Consider the following 19,383-nt stretch of genomic DNA (forward strand, 5'->3'; position numbering starts at 1 on the left):
CAGAAAAGCACGAGAACATGGTGGAAAAAAATGGGATAAAGCAAAAAATAAGAAAATGAGGTGGAAAAACACCAGGATGAAAGGAAAACCACAGGGATAAAGGGAAAAACACAAAAAATTATGTAGAACTCTGATGGGATAAGGCCCAAAACACCAAGATAAAGCAGAAAAACACTGAGATGAGGGGAAAAATATGAAAATGGAAAAAGGTGGAAATACAATGGAATAAGGGCAAAAATACCAAAATGAGATGGAAAAACACCAAGATAAGAGAGAAAATACTGGGATAAGGCAAAGAAAAAACCCAAAAATGGGGTAGAAAACAACCAGAATGAGGACAAAAACACCACCATGAAAAAGGAAAATAATGGAATGAGGGAAAAATAAAAAAAGGAGGTGGAAACCAATAGAATGAGATTCACAATATGAACATGAGGTTGAAAAACACCAGGATGAGAGGGAAAATATTAGGATAAACAAAAAAACAACCCCAAAATTAGGTGGAAAACAACCAAAATAAAGGGAGAAAAGACCAGGATGCAAAACTTGCCAAAATGGTGTGGAAAACCAGAAGTAAATATTGGAAAAAAACCCGGAATGAGGTAGAAAACCACCAGGATTAGGTGGGAAAACTCCAAAATAAGGTGGAAACGAAGGAAATAATAGAGGATTCATGGAAGGGGATAAGGATCAGGAAAGATCCCTCAGCAAATCCCATCCAGGCATGACAGACTCAGGAGCTGGGATAGGATGAGTTTATTTGCATCAGAATCAGAGCAGGATAACAAGATCCCAAATCCAATTTTTCCTTCCCCCAATTCACTCTTTCCCAGCTTTCCCTCAATCTCTCCAGGAGCGCTGGGAGCTGGGGCCAGCCCAGGGGAGTTTCCTATGGGTTTCTCTGTGAATCCATCCCAAGGTCAGTTTTTGATGAATTTTCTAATGCAAATCAATCCTATGGCAAGAGTTTTCCATGGGTTTTTGCAATGTGTCCTTCCCACGGAAGACAATTCCTCATGGGCCTTTCCAAGGGGTCAATACATTGGGAATATCCTGCTGCAAAGGCTTTTTCCTCCATAGGATTCCTGCCAGGAATCTGTTCCTTTTTCCATGGATCCGCAGGTCACTCCCAAGATGCAGCTCCAGGATGAACTTCCCTTTGGATGCAGCATGGAATTTTGGGAATTTCCACTCCAGCACCTTGAAATCATCTCTGGAGTTGTTCCTTTCCCAGATTGCTGCTCCGGAATTGCAGCTGTGCTATGATTGGTTTATTCCAACATAATTTATATTCCAGAGACATTGTCGTCGTTCCCGACGAGACTGTCAGACATGGGAGAAGCTCCTGGTAGCTTCCCATGGAATCCAGCTCCGGGAGCCTCCTGGAATTTGGCTGTACAAAGCCAACCTAATGGAAAAAACATCGATTGGCAAAAAAAAAGTCATGAAATGGGATGGAAAAATCGGCATAAGGTGGGAAAACACTGGGATGAGGGGAAAAATATCAGTACAAGGGGAAAATTATTGGGATGGGTACGTAAAACCTCAAAACATGGCAGAAAAGCTATAAAACCATGAAATAATCTTGGGATGGGGCAGAAAACAAATTAAACCAGGCAGAAAAGCATGAAAATTGAAAGAAAATTGAAGGATCAAGGCGGTAAAAGGTCTGGATTGCAGGAGGGAGGTGGTGGCACTCTTCCATTATTGAAGCTGAGCTTTTCCTGCCCCCGAGGTTTTCGCAAATCACAAGGAGAAGTAGTCCAGGACTCCGTGAACGCAGGGATTGTAAGTCCAGACAATGTCGGTTCTCCCAGAATTCTCCAAGATTTGGGAAATCTCCACTGTGGTTGCTGCCAAAAGCTCCTTATCCACTACAAAATCCCAACCGGATTCCTGCTGGTCCGGCTTGTAGCAATCCTCGGGGACGGGATACACGACCAGGTGGAGATCTGGCAGTTCCAAGGTTTTCTGGAGCAGATCCTTGATGGCGGCCGTGGACAGGGAATTGCCGTAGAGTCCAAGGAAGCGCAGGCGGGAGCAGTGCAGGAGCGTTGGGAGCAGTGCCTCCAGGTGGGAATCAGCCATGTAGCATTCCATGAGATCCAAGTGCAACAGCGAGGCCGAGGTTTCCTCCAGGAGCAGCCGCAGCGGCTCCAGGAGGCCTTGGAGAAGTCGTGGCCACTCAGATCCAACTTTTTGAGGGCCGGAGCATGGAAGCTTTGGGAGAGGAAGGTGAGGTCGGCGGGAACGAGGGAGCAGAAGGCCAATTCCAAGCTTTCCAACGGAGCCTGGAGTTCACTGGCAGGAGGGAAAAGGGAGAGGTGAGATCCAAAGGAGGACTGCTGGGACCTGGGAATGTCGGGATTCCTGAGGGAAATGCAGGGAATGAGAGCTGGGATTGCATCTGTGGAATTGCAGGATTGTGGGATAGGTGAGATTGGGAAGTAGCTCCTAGAATGAGTTCGACCCCTGAAAATCATGAGATTTCAGAATTAAGGGATCATGGAATCAGAGATTAATGGAATCACTGAGGTTGGGTAGCATCTCTGAGACCATTGAAGGACAGAGTTTGAGAATCATGGAATGATGGGATCATGGAGCCATGGAATGCTGGAGTGACTAAAGTTGAGAAAGATCTCAAGACTCATCGAGTCTGGTCCCTGCAAATCCTGGGATTTTGGAATTATGCAGTGTCCTCTGGTGACTTTGTGATGTTGAATTTTATCCGAATTTGTCTGTTTAGCCCAGAAATAAGTTTAAGGCTGGATTAAAGAGTGAAGGGGAAGAAAGACAAGCAGTGTAATGTCTGAGGCAGGTATTTTTAAAACACAGAGACAGGAGTTTCATCATTTCATCTCTGGGACTCTGTCACTGTGGTGGACAGTGGGAGAGAGCCCTCCTTTGCTTTTAGTTAGTTTTTGACTAACTGAAGCAGAGAAGTTCCCCAGACAGTTTTTTTCCTTTTTCCCTCGAATTATTTGAACCTGCTCTGCACTGGGATCTGGGGGGAGAACCGGGATTTTGGACCTGTGGCCCACGGGGGCCTGGCCTGGGCAGAGACATTTTCCAAAGCCAGAAGGACTGATAACAGACTGAGCCCAGCTACCACCTACAGGAGAGAGACTTTCTGAACTTGTCATCTCTTCAGAGTGGCAAGAGATTTTGTTTTTCAATATTGTTCATTTTTTTGTGCTGGTCAGTGCTTTGCCTGTTGAATAAACAGGTACTTTCCATTTCTCCCTACAGAAATTTCTTCCCAAACCAGTTGGGGAAGGGGCCAGTTGGATTTGCTTCCTGAAGGCAGGGCCTATTGGAGGTTTTCTCCCAAATTTGCCATAAAGCAGGGCATCGATTCTTGGAGTTATGGAATGACTGAGGTTGGGAAAAGATCTCCAAGAACATCAAGTTCAAGGTTTCAGAATCATAGAATGATGAGATCAAAGGGTCATAGAACTGAGGAATGAAATAATGGAATTATGGAATGGCTAAGACTGGGAAAGAGCTCCAAGAACATTGATTTCAACCCCTGAAAATCCTGGGATTTTGAAATTGTGCGGACATGGAAGCATGGAATAACGGATTTGCTGAGACTGGGCAAAATCTCCAAGTTCAAGCTTTGAGAATCCTGGGATTATGGGATCATGGAGCTCGGGAATTGTGGAATTGTGGAGTTACGGGACCTTGGGATCACAGAGTTATGGAATTATGGGATCATGCAGTTATGGGGTAATGGAGCCATTAAAGTTGGAAAAGGCTTATGGATCATCAAGTCCAACCTTTGGGAATCCTGGAATCAAGGAATTATGGGATCATGGAATCATGGACTCCTGGGATAATGGGATCATGACAACCAGGGATCACTAAGGTTGGAAAAGATGTCAGGAACCATTGACACCAAACTTTTGGATATCTGGAATCAAGGATTGGGGTAATGGAATTATGGGAATATTGGGATAATGGAATCCTGAAATCATGGAGTCACTAAGATTGGAGAAGATTTCGAAGATTGTAAAGTTTAGCCTTTGGGTATCCTGGAATTATAGAATTTTGGGATCATGGAATTATGGAATCATTGAGTCATGAGCATAACAGATTCATGGGATCATGGGAACATGGGAATAATGAATTCCTGGAATCACTGGATCCTTCAGGCTGAAAAAGACCCTCAAGACCCATTGAACCCAAACGTTGGGAATCCTGGAATGGTGGCATTTTGGGATTATGAGATTATGGGCTAATGGAAACGTTGAGTCATGAGCTACTGGGATAACAGAATCATGGGATCATGGGAATAGTGGCATAACAAATTCCAGCAATCAAGTGGTGACTAATATTGGAAGAAAACTCCAAGGTCCTGAAGTTCAGCCTTTGAGAATACTGGAATCACAGAATTCTGGGATCATGGAATTATGGGACAATGGACTCATGAACTATTGGGATAACGGAATCATGGGAATATCAGGACAATGGAATCCTGGAACCACGGGATACCACAGCTGGGAAAAGACCCCCAGGATCCCCGAGCCCAACACTTGGGAATCCCCCCAGAGTGTGGGAAGGCCCCGCTCGGTGGAAAACTCACCAGAGGATCTGGCGCAGATTCCCGGAGAGCTGCGAAGATCCCAGGTTGAGCTCCCGGAGGCTGGGCAGCATTCCCAGCTGCCTGGCCACGGAACGGATTCTCATGGCCGATTTTGGCATCAGGTGCCGCACGTCCACGTTGCTGTACCGGACCTTGAGGCTGCGCAGCTCCGGAAAGCGCGAGAGGTGTGGCAGGATCACTGAGAGCCCGGTCAGTCCCAAATTATTGAAACACAGCTCCACCCTTCGCAGACAGGATGGATCCAGAGATTCCAACAAAGTCACGATCTCGGAGGCTGAAATGTCCACCGCTTTGAATTCACGGCACTTAAGGTGCAGCGAGCTGGTGGCTCCGGTTTGGAGCGCATCGCGCAGGATCCTGTAGGACCTTCTGTCGACAAACAGATGGGCATGGACATCCACACCCGGGGACTGCGGAGTGGCTGTGGCCACAGCGGCTCTGGAGGGGCCTTTGCGCCGCTTAGATCTGCGCCTTTGGAACTCCCGCTGGTGCTTGGACACCTCCACACAAGCCTTAGCCAAAGCCTTGGTGCTGCACCAGACGCTCAACCCGGTGGTAGTGCGGCCGGCCACGGAATCTGAGAGTCCGGTCACGTCCAGCACACGCAGACTGGAGGAACAGGAATAATTCACAGAATTCACAGAATCACTGGGTTTGAAGAGACCTTCAAGATCATTGAATCCAACCCAAGCCAAACACTTCAATTAAACCACGGCATCGAGTGCCATATCCAGTCTTTTTTAAAACACATCCAGGAATGGTGACTTCACCACCTCTCCGGGCAGACCATTCCAGTACTTGATCACTCTTCATAAAAAACTTGTTTCCTAATTTCGAACCTAATTTTCCCTTGACAGAGCTTGAGAATGTATCCTCTGGTTCTGTCAGGTGCTGCCTGGAGAAAGAGACCAGCCCCACCTGACCACAGCCACCTTTCAGGGAGCTGTAAAGAGTGATAAGGTCACCCCTGAGTCTCCTTGTCTCCAGGCTCAACAACCCCAGCTCTCTCAGCCGTTCCTCACAGGGTTTGTGTTCTAAGCCTCTCACCAGCCTCGCTGCCTCCTCTGCGCATGCTGAAGCGTCTCAACATCCCCCTAAAATTGCGGGGCCAGAACTGGACACAGCACTCGAGGTGTGGCCTCACCAGTGCTGAGTCCAGGGCAAGAATGACCTCCCTGCTCCTGCTGGCCACACCATTCCTGATCCAGGCCAGGGGCCACTTGCCTTCTTGGCCACAGGGCACTCTGCTGGCTCATGTCCAGCTGCTGTCCATCAGTGCCCCCAGGTCCCTTTCTTCCTGGGCACTGTCCAGCCACACTGTCCCCAGCCTGTAACGTTGCAGGGGGTTAATTTGGCCAAAATGCAGGACTTGGAATCTGGACTTATTAAATTTCATCTTGTTGAACTCTGCCTATTCATCCAACACCTTCATGTCTCTCTGCAGTGTGCTCCTACCTTCCAGAAATAAGCACATACTCACAGCTTAGTGTTGCCTGCAAATTTATTAATGAAAGACTCGATACCCCCATCCATGCCATCAATAAAAATACTGAAAAGGACTGGTCCCAGAACAGACCCCTGATGGACATCACTAGTGACTGATCCACAGCTAGATGCAGCACCATTCACTAGCACTCTCTGGGCCTGGACATCCAGCTAGTTCTTAACCCAGCAATAACAAACCATCAGGGAAAATCACACGGATGGAGGAATTGGAGGAATGGAGGTTGTGGCCATGCCAGAATTCCCAAAACCCACCTGAAATCGCACCCGGGCTCTTCCAGCTCCCGCCGGAGCTGCGCCACCACGGCCTGGATGACGGACTCAACGCAGTCCTGGGAGGGATGATCCCTGAGCAGCTCCCGGTGCCCCACGAGCCGCTGCAAGTTCAGCACCGGGAAAGGCCAAGTGGCCACCAAATCCCGCAGGACCAGGGGTCTTCCATCCAGGAATGCCGCTTGGAAAAGGACGTGATAGAGATCGGCAGGAAGGGCGGGAAGAGGGCGCTTGGCGACGACGCGGCGGGCGCAGAGAAAAAGGAGGGAATCCATGGATTCTGGAGGGCTCTGGGAATTAAGTGAAATTGGGGGGACTCCCAGGATGAGGGGGAACTAGGGGAGAATTCCGGAGAAACTCCGAATCCAGGGATGTCCCGAAGAAAAGGAAAGCTGTGGGAGAAGATGTGGGCGGTGTTGTGACGGTATCCCCAGTGCAGCTCCCTAAAAAGGGCGTCTCGGAGTATCCGCACCCCACCAGGACCACCCCAAAATCTGTCAAGGATCGCAAACCCTTCCGGGAATCTCGAAATTTTCAAAGGGATCCCCAAATTATCCCAAAGTCCCTTCAGGAATCCCCAGAACAGGCTCCGCCGCCCCCCCCCACTATGGCGTCCGCAACTCACCGCCCGCACGCAGCCCGTCGGGAGGCCCCACGTCCGTGACTGCGCGCTGCACCAACCAATCAGCGATGGCAGCCCACCCTTAAGGCGGATCCCTTGTTTTTAATAGGATCTAGCAGTTGTCTGTCATGGTTTTATTTAATTCTCATTTGTTCAAGGGCGACATGGGAGGAGTCTTTGACAATCCGTCTTTCCATTAGCTCACTTCGCTGTCATTCATTAGGCCCTGCTTTCCTTTTGGCTGGAGCTTGCCGGAGGCGGGAGGTTCGCTCTGGGCGAGTCTGGGGTCCCCGCCGAGCCTCTGTCCGGTCCCGATCCCCGATCCCGATTCCCGATCCCGATTCCCGATCCCGGTTCCCGCTGCCGTGGAGCGGCAGCAGGAGCTGAAGGTGCTGCTGAAGCGCTGGGAAACGGAATTCCTGGGGGAAAGGCGGCGGAAACCCAGCCAGATGCTGCTGAGGGCCGCGGCGGGAATTTGTGAGAGGGGAAATCCCTGGAATTAAGAGGGGCCTGGTTTGGGGGTGCCTGGGGTGATTTTTGGGGTGCTGCAGGGACTTTGGGGGGGGTTCTGTATTGGGGAATTTGTTTTAGAGGGGTTTGGCTTGTTTTGATTTTGGGGTCCTTGGGGTAATTTGGGGAGTCCGTGAAATGGGGCACGTTTGGTTTAGGGGTTTGTGGAGTGTCCCTGGTATGGGGGGTGGAGGGCGTATTTGGGGGTACCTGGGGTGGTTTAGGGGGGTCTGTGAGACTCTTTGAGGTGGTTTAGGGAGTCCCTGGAATGAGGAAAAGTTTGATTTAGGGGGTCCTGGGGATTTTTGGGGTGTCCTTGGGGTGGTGCAGGGGGTTCTTGAGGTGGTTTTCGGCTGCTTGGGGAGGGTCTTTGGGGTGGTTTTGGGCTCTAAGGGGATCCTTGGGTTTTTTTTAGGGAGTCCCTGGAATGGGGGGAGTTGGCTTAGGAGAACCCTGGAGATATTGGGGTGTCCTTGGGCTAGTTTTGGCGTGCTGGGGTTGTCTTTAGAGTGGTTGTGGGAGGTCCTGAAATGAGGGGAGTTGTCTGGGGGGGGGTTCAGTTTATTTTTTACGGCATCCTTGGGCTGGTTTTCTGGTCTTTGGGCTGGCTATGGGGCCTGGAATGGGGCAGGTTCAGTTCAGAGGGGTTCTGAGCGTTTTTGGGGTGTCCCTGGAATGGGAGGGGTCAGTTTTTGGGCTCCCTGAGTGTTTTTGGGGGTCTGAGAGAGCCTTTGGGGTTGTTAGGGGATCCTTGGAGTGAGTGGGATTAGTTTAGTGGGGTCCTAGCATTTTTGGGGTGTTCCTGGGGGGGCTGAGGGAGTCCTTGAGGTGCATTTGGGGTACCAGAGTGGTCTGTACGATGATTTGGGGACAACTGCAGTGAGGAGGACTGGTTTGGAGGAGTACTGGGGTTTTTGGGGTGTCCTTGAGAGTGGTTTATGGGTGCTGGCGGTGTCTTTGGGGTGGTTTTATGTGTCTGGGGAATGGAGCAGGTTTGATTTAAGGGCGTGTAGGGTTTTTCTGGGGTGTCTCTGGAATGGGAAAGGGGAATATTTGATGATTCCTGGGGTGTTTGAGGGGGTCTTAGAGAGTCTTTGAGGGTGTTCAGCAGTCCCTGGATGAAGGGGATTGGTTTAGGGGGCTTCTGGGGCTTTTGGGGTGTCCTTCAAAGTGATTTTTGGGGTGCTGGTGGTAGCTTTGGGGGGGTTTTTTGGTCTGAGGGGGTCCTTGGGTTGCTTTTGGGAGTCCCTGGAATAGATCAGGTTCGTTTCAGGGGGTCCTGGGGCTTTTTGGAGTGTCCTTTGGCGACCCAGAGCGGGCAAACAGGGCCGTGGCTCGGGAGTTTTTGCGCAGCAGTTGGCGCAGGCAGGGCGAGCAGGCAGGACTGCAGGTTTGCACACCAGTGAGGTTTGCTGTGTGCTGTTTGCTGTGTTTCTATTGCCCACTTGGTTTTGGGGTTTCTGTTAGGAATGGGTTTTTACACCATCAAAAACTGGGGTTGGTGCAAAGTGCATGTAACCAAATGGAACCCTTGGAAAAGGATGAGTCTGTGCAGAGCTGTTCCTGCCCACAGTGCTTGAGCTGATCAGTGGTTCCAGGGGTCTGCAGTGTGAACAGCTGAACGATCTCCTTTCGCTGCTGGCCTGTGGGAAATTTGTAGAGAGTTTTTAGGGCCTGACAGAAGGCTCAAAATTCTCACAAAAATTCAAGGCGGTCCATGTATCATCAGACAGCACTGTGACAGCACCTCTTGTTCAAAAAGCCATCAAGAGAAAACAGAGCAAAAAGATTTGCCCATCTTTATAAAGAAAACTGGAATAGCAATTTCAAACCCTGGGGCCCTGCAAAACCAGTTACGTCAGCTTTATTTCTGCCTCGACTTGCCTCAGGTGAGGCATTGAAACAATTCTACTGAGTGGGGAGTTGGCTGAGTAAGGCAATTGCGATTGATGACATGATGACAGATGTCAGTGCTGTCAGACTTCAAATCTTACAGAACACAGCCACCATCGATTTTCTGTTACTGGCACATGGGCGTGGTTGTGAGGATTTTGAAATTTGAAAGTTGTATAAACTTGTCTGACCATTCAGTGTCCATCCACAACCACGTTAAAAAACTGAGAGATTGAACAAATCCAGTTAAAACGAACAATGGAAACACCCCCCCTAGACGTGCCACAGCCCTGTTTGCCAACTCTGGGTTCCTGAGGGACACCCACAAAGTCCCAGGACGCCCCCTAAACCAATCTCTCTAATTCCAGGGACCCCTAAAACACCTCAAACACTCTCTAAGACCCCCTCAAAAACCCCAGGGACCCCCAAATCTTCCCCACGTCCATTCCAGTGACACCCCAAAAAACGCCACACCCCCTTTAAAAAACCTGACCTATTCCAGGGACTCCCAAACTCCCCAAAGACACTCCCAGCACTGCAAAAAACACTCCAAGGACACCCCAAAACCACCCAGTACCCCCTAAATCAATCCCCCTCATTGCAGGGATCCTGAAATGACTCCAAACCCCCTTGGGGACCCCCTCAACCACTTCAAGCACACTCCAAAAAGCCCAAGGATCCCCTACTCCAATGCACACCCATTACAGGGACTCCATAAAGAATAATTCAGAACCCCTAAAACACCCCAGGCACCCCCAAATATTCCACTCCCATATTTCAGGGACTCCCCAAAAAATCCCCAGGTCCTCTGTAAAAGAAACCTCCCCGATTTCAGGGACACCCAAAACCAACCCAAACACCCAAAAACACACCAAAACCCCCAAGACCCCCAAAACAAAATCCCCCATTACAGGTCCCTCGTAAACCGCCCTAAAGACCCACCGGCACCCCTGAAACCCCTCTGAAAGACACCCCAAAAGCCTCAGGATCCCCCTAAACCAATCCCCCTCATTCCAGAGACCTCCTAAACCACCCCAAAGACTCCTCCCACTCCCCCAAAGCCACTTTAAGTACCCCCTCAACTACCCCAAGGAAACCCTAAAAAGCCGAAGGACCCCTCTAAACCAATCCCTCTCATTCCAGGGATCCCAAAGACCCCAAAACCAGCCCAAGTACACCCCAAAAAGTCCAGGACCTCTCTAAACCAACTCCCCCCCCCTTCTAGAACCCCCGTAAACTACCCTAAGGACCGCGGGAATCGGAATTGAGGGAGGCTCAGCACGGACCTCACAGTCGCCTCAGAGCGACTGTCCCGCTCCCTCTTAGCGCTAGCCAATAGGGAGGCAGAGACTAGTGATTGACAGCGAGTAAGCCAATGAGAAAGCAGTGTCAAAGCGCCCGCCTACGTCGCACGTGAGCCAATGAGAATTAAATCCCTATTGACAGACAGATGTGGGAGCCTATAAAATATTAAAAATGCGCCTCCTGGGTGGGTCTCGCTCGCTGATTAGGTCCGACAACGCGCAGACACGGAAGTGGAGCTCCCGAACGGCCTGGGGGCGAGTGGGGGCGATGGGGCGGTACCATCTCACGGGGGCGGCAGGGCCGGTTTTAGGGGTTGCTGAGGGGACTTTAAGATAATTTGGGCATCCCTGTGGGAGTTTCAAGATTCCCGGAGGGGCTTGGGACCCTTGGGGGATTTTGGATGGCTCTGCTGGGATGGGCGTACTCGGGGACCCTCTTTTTAGGGAGCTGCGCTAGGGTTACCCTCACAACCCTGCCCTTACGTTCTCCCACAGCTTCCCTTTTCTTCGGGATATCCTTGGATTCGGAGTTTCCCTGGAATTCTCCCTTGGTGGTTCCTCATCCTGGGGGTGAAGAGCGGAAAAACTCTATAACCCACAAAGGAAGTTGTAAGAGTAGGTATGTAGTTATTCAGTGTTGAGGTGCATGGGGGATAGCTCCTCCAAAACCACGCACACCTTTGGCGACCTGCGCCTCTCCTTTTATTCTCTACAAACTGGGACTACACAATACACCTAATACACATTCAATGCCTGTCTCTGCTTCATAATTAAAATTAACTCCACGCCTCTTTCTTTCTGTGCATAGTTCCTTTTTGGTGGCTCCGGTGTTAATCTGAGGGTCTTTGGGATGGAGTAAATAGTCTTTCTCTCTCAGATGAACTTTTCACCTTGCCTTCTTGCTCATGCTCTCTTATTCGTCCTTTGCTCATCATCTGGACTTTGATTCCAGTTTTCCTGCTTTCAGGGGTCTGAGGACGCCCTTATCCTGTGGTGCCTTTGTCCTTGCATCCTTGAGCACTCTAGATCTTGTACCTCATCTTCAAGCCTTGCTCTTCCTCTGTTCTTGTCAGCACCATAAATTACAGTAAACACACAGTTTTGTCAGCCCCTTTTTAGTCAAAACATTTCTTGATGTCTTATTCTTAATTCTCAATTTCTCTATCTCAGGGGTCCCCCCATTTTTACCTAATTCCTACAGCCCCCCAGAATCCATGGATTCTCTCGTTCTTCTCTGTGCCCGCCGCGTTGTTGCCCAGTGCTCTCCTCCCGCCGTTCACGCCCTTCGCAACCTTCCCCCCGATCTCTATCCCCTCCTTTTCCAATTGGCTTTCCTGCATGGAAAACCCCTGGTCTTGCGGGTTTTGGTGGCCTTTTGGCCTTTTCCGGAGCTCCACTTCCAGCGGCTCGTAAGGGACTGGAAGCTGCTCCCGGATCATACCTGCATGGACTGTATCCAGGCCGTCATCGAGGGCGTGGTGGAGCAGCTCCAGCGGGTGCTGCGAGAGCCAGGCTGCCATTCCAGGTGGGTTTTGGGAATTCTGGCATGGCCACAATCTCCATTCCTTCAATTCCTCCATCCTTGTGGGCTTTCCTGATGGTTTATTCCTGTTGTTTTTTCAGCCTGCGTATGCTGGACATGACTGGACTCCCGGATTCCGTTTCCAGCCGCACCCTGTCTGGGTTCTCCATCTGGTCCACCACCAGGGCATTGGCCAGAGCTTGTGTGGAGATGTCCAAGCATCAGCAGGAATTCCAGAGGCACAGAGGTCGTTCCAGAGGTCGTTCCAAAGGCCGTCTGCGGCCTTTGGGCATGGACGTCCGTGCCGACCTGTGTGTTGACATATTGTCCTATGGGATTCTGCACAATGCTCTCCATGCCACGGCTGCTGTCCCACTGCGCCTCAAGTGCCGCATTTTCAAAGCCAAGGACATCTTGGCATTTGAGATTGTGACTTTGTTGGAATCTCTGGATCCATCCTGTGTGCGGAGGGTGGATCTTTGCTTCAAAAGTTTGGGATTGACCGAGTTCTCAAAGATCCTGCTGCAACTCTCGCGCTTCCCAGAGCTGCGCAGCCTCAAGCTCCATAACAGCAATGTGGACGTGCAGCACCCGATGCTGGAATCAGCCATCATAACCCCTTTGCTGGCCTGGAGGCAGGGAATTCTGCCCAGCCTCCCGGAGCTCAGCCTGGGGTCCTCCAGGCTCTCTGGGATTCTGCGCCAGATCCGGTGGTGAGTTCCCCACAGAGGGTGTCTTGGCGCGCTCGGGGCAATTGCATGGGTTGGGCACAGAGATCTTGAGGGTCTTTTCCAATTTGAGTGATCCTGTGGTTCCAGGATTTCATTATTCCAATGTTCCCATGATTCTGTTATCCCAATAGTTTGTGACTCCATTGTCCCATAATTCCATGATCCCAGAATTCCATTATTCTAGGATTCTCAAAAGCAGAACTTCAGGATCTTGGAGGTCTTTTCCAACCTTAGTGATCCCATGATTCCAAGATTTCATTATCCCAGTATTCCCATGATCCCATGATTCCGTTATCCCAGTAGTTCATGACTCAATAATTCCATCATTCCATAATTCCATGATCCCAAAATTTCCATAATTCCTGGACTCTCAAAGGCTGGACTTCAGGATCTTGGAGATCTTCTCCAATCTTAGTGACCCATGATTCCAGGATTTCATTATCCCATGAATCCCATGATGCTATTATTCCAGTACTTGATTCTATAATTCCCAAAGTTTGGGCTCGATGGTCCCTGGCATCTTTTCCAACCTTAGTGTTCCCATGGTCACATTATGCCAATAGTCCAGGACTCCATGATTCCATGATCCCATAATTCCTTGATTCCAGGATTCCCAAAGCTTGGACGTGATGATCCTGAAGCCTTTTCCAGCTTTAATGGCTTCATGACCTTATAATTCCATTACTCCCTGATCCCAATATCCCTTGATCCCCATAAGTCCATAACTCTGTGATCCAAGACCCATAACTCCAGAATTCCCTGTCTCCATAATCCCACAAGTCTATGATTTTCAAAGCTTGAACTTGATGGTCTTGGAGAATTTGCCTAACCTTAGCCATTCCATTATTCCATGACCCCATAATTCCAAAATCCCAGGATTTTCAGAGGTCAAAATTGATGGGCATTGGATATCTTTCCCAGCTTCAGCTGTTCCATAACTCCATGACTCCTTCATTCCAAAATCCCAGACTTTCAGGGGTCAGACTCCATGTTTGTAGAGCTCTTTCCCAACTTCAGTCGTTCCATTATTCCACACTTCAATTTCACAATTCCGTGACCCCTAGATTCAATAATTCCATAATTCCCATAGCTTGAACCTGATGTTCTTGGGAGACCTTTCTCAATCTCAGCCAGTCATAACTTCATGACTCCTTCATTCCAAAATCCCAGGATTTTCAGAGGTCAAACTTGATGGACCTTGGAGCTCTTTCCTAAATTAAGTCATTTATCAATTCCATGTCTCCATGATCCCATAACGCCATGAGTCTCATACCTTGAAGTCAATGTTCTTGGAGCTCTTTCACAACCTCACCCATCCCACAGATGCAATCTCAGCTCTCATTCCCTGCATTTCCCCCAGGAATCCCGACATTCTCAGCCCCCACCAATCCTTCCTTAGGCCTCACCTCTCTTTTCCCTCCTGCCAGTGACCTCCAGGCTCCATTGGAAAGCTTGGAATTAGCTTCCTCCTCCCTCACTCCCACTGACATTGCCTTCCTCTCCCAAAGCTTCCACGCTCCAGCCCTCAAAAGTTTGGATGTGAACGGCCTTGATGTCTCCAAAGGCTTCCTGGAGCCGCTCCAGCTGCTCCTGGAGGAAACCTCGGCCTCGCTGCTGCACCTGGATCTGAGGGATTGCCGCATGGCCAACGCTCACCTGGATGCGCTGCTCCCGGCGCTCCTACGCTGTTCCCACTTGAGATTCCTGGGACTGCACGGCAATCACCTGTCCACGGTCGCGCTTAAGAATCTGCTCCAGAAAATTGTGGAGCTGCCGGATCTTCATCTAGTCGTGTATCCCTTCCCTGTGGATTGCTACAAGCTGGACCGCCTGGAATCTGGTTTCGATTTTGTAACCGATGAGGAGCTTTTGGCAGCGGCCACAGCAGAGTTTTTCCAAATCTTGGAGAATTCCAGGAGAACCGACCTCGACTGGACTTACAATCCTGACAGCCATGACGTCCTGGACTACTTTTCCTTGTGATTTGGGAAAGCCTCAGAGGTGGGAAACTCTCAGAGCCTCCATCGCAGAAAAGTGCCACCGCCTCCTTCCTGAAATCCAGGCATTTCCACCTCATCCTGATGCTTTTCTGTCTCATTTCAGTGGGTTTTCTTTCATTTTGGTAATTTTCTGCCTGGTTTTGTTCATTTTCCATTTCATCCAGATGTTTATCCACCCCATCCCAAGACTTTTCGCTGGTTTTGTAGCTTTTCTGCCATGTTCTAAGGTTTTCTCCCTTTAAGTACTGTTGTTCTCAGTTTGATATTGATGGCAAACCTTTATCATTAAACCCAAAAAAGAGCCCAGGCCACCGTGCCTTGACAGAAGTAGTGGTACCCAATTAAATGATTCTGGTACCTCAGTCACTTATCCCTCAGTCAACCATTCCTCAGATGGTTCCAGCTCAATCCTCTGAGGTGCAAGGTTGGAATTGGCTTCCTCAAAATTGATACACCTTTCAAATAATTTTTATTATGAAAGCATTCCTGCTGGAAATACTGGTTCTTTTCAACAAAGACAAGATCTTTTGCTTATAGGCAAGGCCAGCAACAAAATTTTTGAACTTCAAGTCCTTCCAGCTGTTGCTTCAGTAAATTGTAAGGACGAGCTAATGATTTTAACTCTTGCATTTAATGTTCCTATGGCAATTCCACCAAAACCACCTCCAGCTATTGTATTTCTTTTACCCATGAATACACCCAAGCAAAACTTTCCGGAGCATTCAATTATGCCTGTGCCATTTGGAACCTCAGGCCCTGAGGTCTTTTGGGTGCAATATTTAGACCACAACTAACCAAAATTGACTTGCAGCCTGACTCACTGTGGTAAAACAATTTTTCTTACAGGCATGCCAGATACTGGTAATTTCTCAGGTTTTGGCCCAGCCATTGGGCTTTGGTAGCTCCTGCAGGTTCCCTCACAGGGGTTGGAGGTGCTACAGTGTGTTTGCAAAGTGCACCCATGATTAACATTACAGGTCCTGAAGGACAGACAATGACAGTAAGTCCTTTTGTTGTTCTAAGTTCTTTCACAGTCTGGGAGAGAGAGATCCTGTCCCAATGGGGAGCAAGACTGGAAGTAGGCCTGTTACAGAAACCATGTCAAAACCTGCCAGTTTAAGGCTGAACTGGAAAACTGATGGTATTGTATGGCTTGATCAATGTCTTTAACAGAGAAAAAATTTAATATCCTTAAAAAATTGGTAAAGGAGCAATTTGCAACAAGGTCATATGACACCACAGATAGTGCCTGGAATTCACCAGTGTTCATCATCCACAAGAAGACTTCGGATTCCTGGAAGTTGCTTCATGACCTGAGGAACATCAATGAAGTGATTGAAGACATGGGACCTCTTCAGCCATGACTTCCTTCTTTATCAGTGATTCCAAAACACTGGTCTGTCGTTGTCATCGATTTAAAGGAATGTCTTTTCCACATCCCACTTCATCCTGATGATGCTCCAAGATTTGCTTTTTCAGTTCCGTCATCAGTCAAAGCCCATGCAGAGATATCACTGGAAATCATTGCCTCAAGGAATGAAGAATTCACCTACGATCTGCCAATATTTTGTTGCACAAGCTTTGTCTCCAGTTCGACAGAAGCATCCAAGATCCATGATTCTACACTACATGGATAATTTGCTCATTGCAGCTCCAACACAGACAGAGATGGAGCAAACTCGTGCTTGTGTTGTTACTGAAATCCAAAATGCTGGACTTGAAATTTCTATAACCAAAATTCAAAATTTCCACCCTGGAAGTATCTGGGATCGAAGATGACTGAAAAAACAATTGCACCATAGAAGATACAGCTCCGGACTAGTGTCAACAACCTGCAAGATCTACAACAGCTTCTAGGAGAAATCAGCTGGGTCAGACCTATTTTGGGAATTACCAACAAAGAAGTAAGTCCACTTTTTAATCTATTAAGAGGAAGCTGTGACAGCAACTCTCTTAGAACTAACACTTGAAGCTCACGCAGCCCTCAAGGTGGTCATGGAAGCTTTCCAAAGATGACAAGCTCATCGCTGTATTCCAGAAAAGCCATTCTTCCTTGCAATTTTAGGGGAAAAATGTAGCTTTATAGTCTCATTTTTCAATGGGACTCTTCTGAGAGAGATCCTTTATTGATAATAGAATGGGTTTTTCTTTCCTACAGGATTCCAAAGACTATCTTTACAATTTTAGAGATGATAGCATAAATTGAAATTAAGGCCAGAACAAGAGTGTTAAGTTCAGCAGGTCAAGAATTTGCAGTTATATATTTACCATTGAAAAAAGATTATCTTGACTAGACGATGCAAAATTCTGATGACTTGCAATATGCATGGTTGAATTTTCCAGGTATCTCCTCAGTCCATTACCCAGCTCACAAATTCTTGCAAGCAAAATTGAGTTTTAGAGAGAAACCTATGTTAAGTGAAGAACCTTTAAATACAGTAACTCTACTGATGGATCTGGCAAAAGGCACAAATCAGTCGTAACTTGGTTGAACCAAACAACTAAAGCTTGGGAATCAGATATTCAAATAGTAGAAGGATCTCCTCAGATTGTTGAGCTTGCTGCCGTGGTTTGAGTTTTTCGGCTCTTCCCACAACCTTTTAATTTGATTACAGATTCTGCTTATGTTGCCAATGTGGTTAAAAGAGTATAAGGATCAGTTTTAAAGGATGTTAGTAATGACATTTTATATCTTTGGCTTTCATGTCTTTATAGAATTTTGCAATATCGAGCTAATCCATATTTTGTTTCTCATATTAGGGCTCATTCTTCGCTTCCAGGACTTTTAGTGGAAGAATATGTGAGAGCAGACAAATTGACAATGGTTATTTCCAACACTTTGCCAAACATTTTTGAACAAGCAAAATTGAGTCATGCCTTTTTTCACCAAAACTCAAGCACTTGTGCCAATGTTTCAAATTTCCAGAAGTCAAGCTAAAGCCATTATTAGAGCTTGCCCTGATTGTCAGCTTGTGCAACCTCCTGTTTCTACAGGAGCTGTTAATCCATAAGCTTTGCAAAGCCTGCAATTATGGCAAACAGATATCACTAAATACTCTTCCTTTGGTAAATTTAAAAATGTTCATGTTTCAGTAGATGCGTTCTCTGGTGCAATTTTTGCTTTTGTCCACACAGGTGAGACAGATAATCATGCCTGTCAAGATTTGCTGTAAGGTTTTGATTCATTGGGCATGCCCCAAGAAGTAAAAACTGACAATGATCCTGCATATATATCTCAAAAATTGGCCACATTTTAAAAGGATTGGGGTATTTGCCACATCCTTGGAGTACCTCATTCTCTCACAAGTCAAGCAATTATTAAGAGGACACATCAAACATTAAAATGTATTCTTGGTCAACTGAATGGCGGAGTAGAGGTCACACCACAGATGAGGTTGAACAAAGCTTTATATTTTTTTAATTTCTTGAAAAGCTTCTTTGCAGAACCTGATCCACCAGTTTTTAGGCATTTTTCAAACAATACACATGCAAAATTGGAAGAAAATCCTCCTGTTTTAATTAGAAACCCTGAGACAGGACAAATTGAAGGTCCTTTCCCATTAAGAACCTGGAACAAAGGGTATGCTTGTGTCTCTACAGGTGCAGAAGTTAAGTGGATCCCAGCAAATAAGGTCAAACCATGTCACACCCAGGAATGTGTTGATGAGTTGAAGACTGTAGAAGCAAGTACGTGGACATGAGCCAAACAGAAGGATCACGGTCACGCCTGATGTTCCTTGTTTATCGGTGGAACCTTCAAACACTGATTTTGTGTTATTTATAAATGTATTAACTCTTGGTTTCGTAGAGCTCTTTTTGGCAAAAGCGTGTTTTTTTGCTTTTTTATGTTATAGATTCCCTCTATTCGATTTTTAAAGGTAAAATTTTTATTAGAGGTCAAAACCAAAGCTTTTTAATTGAAGTATTTGGAAAATCTTTTGCCACAAATTACCTCATTAAAAGGATGGAGGGAAATAGAATGTTTCGCTGGTCTGTGTATGATGTATGATGGACAAAGCTATCAAAAAAGTCTTTATCATACAAGACAGAGAGGTAGGAAATGGAGTTCTCAAAATCTTATAACAATAGTAGGTGAAGGTATAGACATGGAAGAAGGTTTTGAATTAAGGCCTTGGAACAGGCAAGGCTTTTTCAAACAATCACTTGTAATTTTTATCAGAAATTACTTACATCCTTTAAATGGACTGGATTTTCACAGCATTAAAAATGCTGTGTTGTAGCATAGCAACACTTAATGCAAGCAAAAAATATGCTTTAAGCAAGTCATATGCAGATATATTATAGTAAAGCTATGAAATGCAAGTTAGGTAATAAACAACAAGATTAGGAAAGTTTCTTTTTAGTTGTACCAAGAGGGGGCATTGTGGGTATCTTTAAAATCAGAGGGTTTTGGGAAAG

At 47.4% G+C, this 19,383-nt stretch overlaps 2 protein-coding genes across 2 annotated transcripts; one reads left to right on the top strand and one right to left on the bottom strand.

Annotated features, from left to right (window-relative positions):
* Nucleotides 1–741: 741 nt before the first annotated feature.
* LOC130266427 (leucine-rich repeat-containing protein 14-like) lies at nt 742–7,043 on the bottom strand. The gene is given in 5 exon segments (XM_056515704.1): nt 742–2,171; nt 2,174–2,301; nt 4,586–5,215; nt 6,365–6,774; nt 7,008–7,043. Coding segments are annotated over 4 exon segments (1,476 nt in total). The 5' UTR covers nt 6,658–6,774; nt 7,008–7,043; the 3' UTR covers nt 742–1,746.
* On the top strand, nt 6,990–18,881 carry LOC130266421 (leucine-rich repeat-containing protein 14-like). The gene is made up of 7 exons (XM_056515695.1): nt 6,990–7,042; nt 7,228–7,481; nt 11,207–11,330; nt 11,913–12,236; nt 12,335–12,946; nt 14,473–16,868; nt 18,565–18,881. The coding sequence occupies exons 1-6, from the start codon at nt 6,990–6,992 to the stop codon at nt 14,945–14,947; spliced, it is 1,842 nt and encodes a 613-aa protein (XP_056371670.1). The 3' UTR covers nt 14,948–16,868; nt 18,565–18,881.
* Nucleotides 18,882–19,383: the final 502 nt, after the last annotated feature.

Source organism: Oenanthe melanoleuca, unplaced genomic scaffold (genome assembly GCF_029582105.1).
Source record: "Oenanthe melanoleuca isolate GR-GAL-2019-014 unplaced genomic scaffold, OMel1.0 S041, whole genome shotgun sequence".
Lineage (NCBI taxonomy): Eukaryota > Metazoa > Chordata > Aves > Passeriformes > Muscicapidae > Oenanthe > Oenanthe melanoleuca.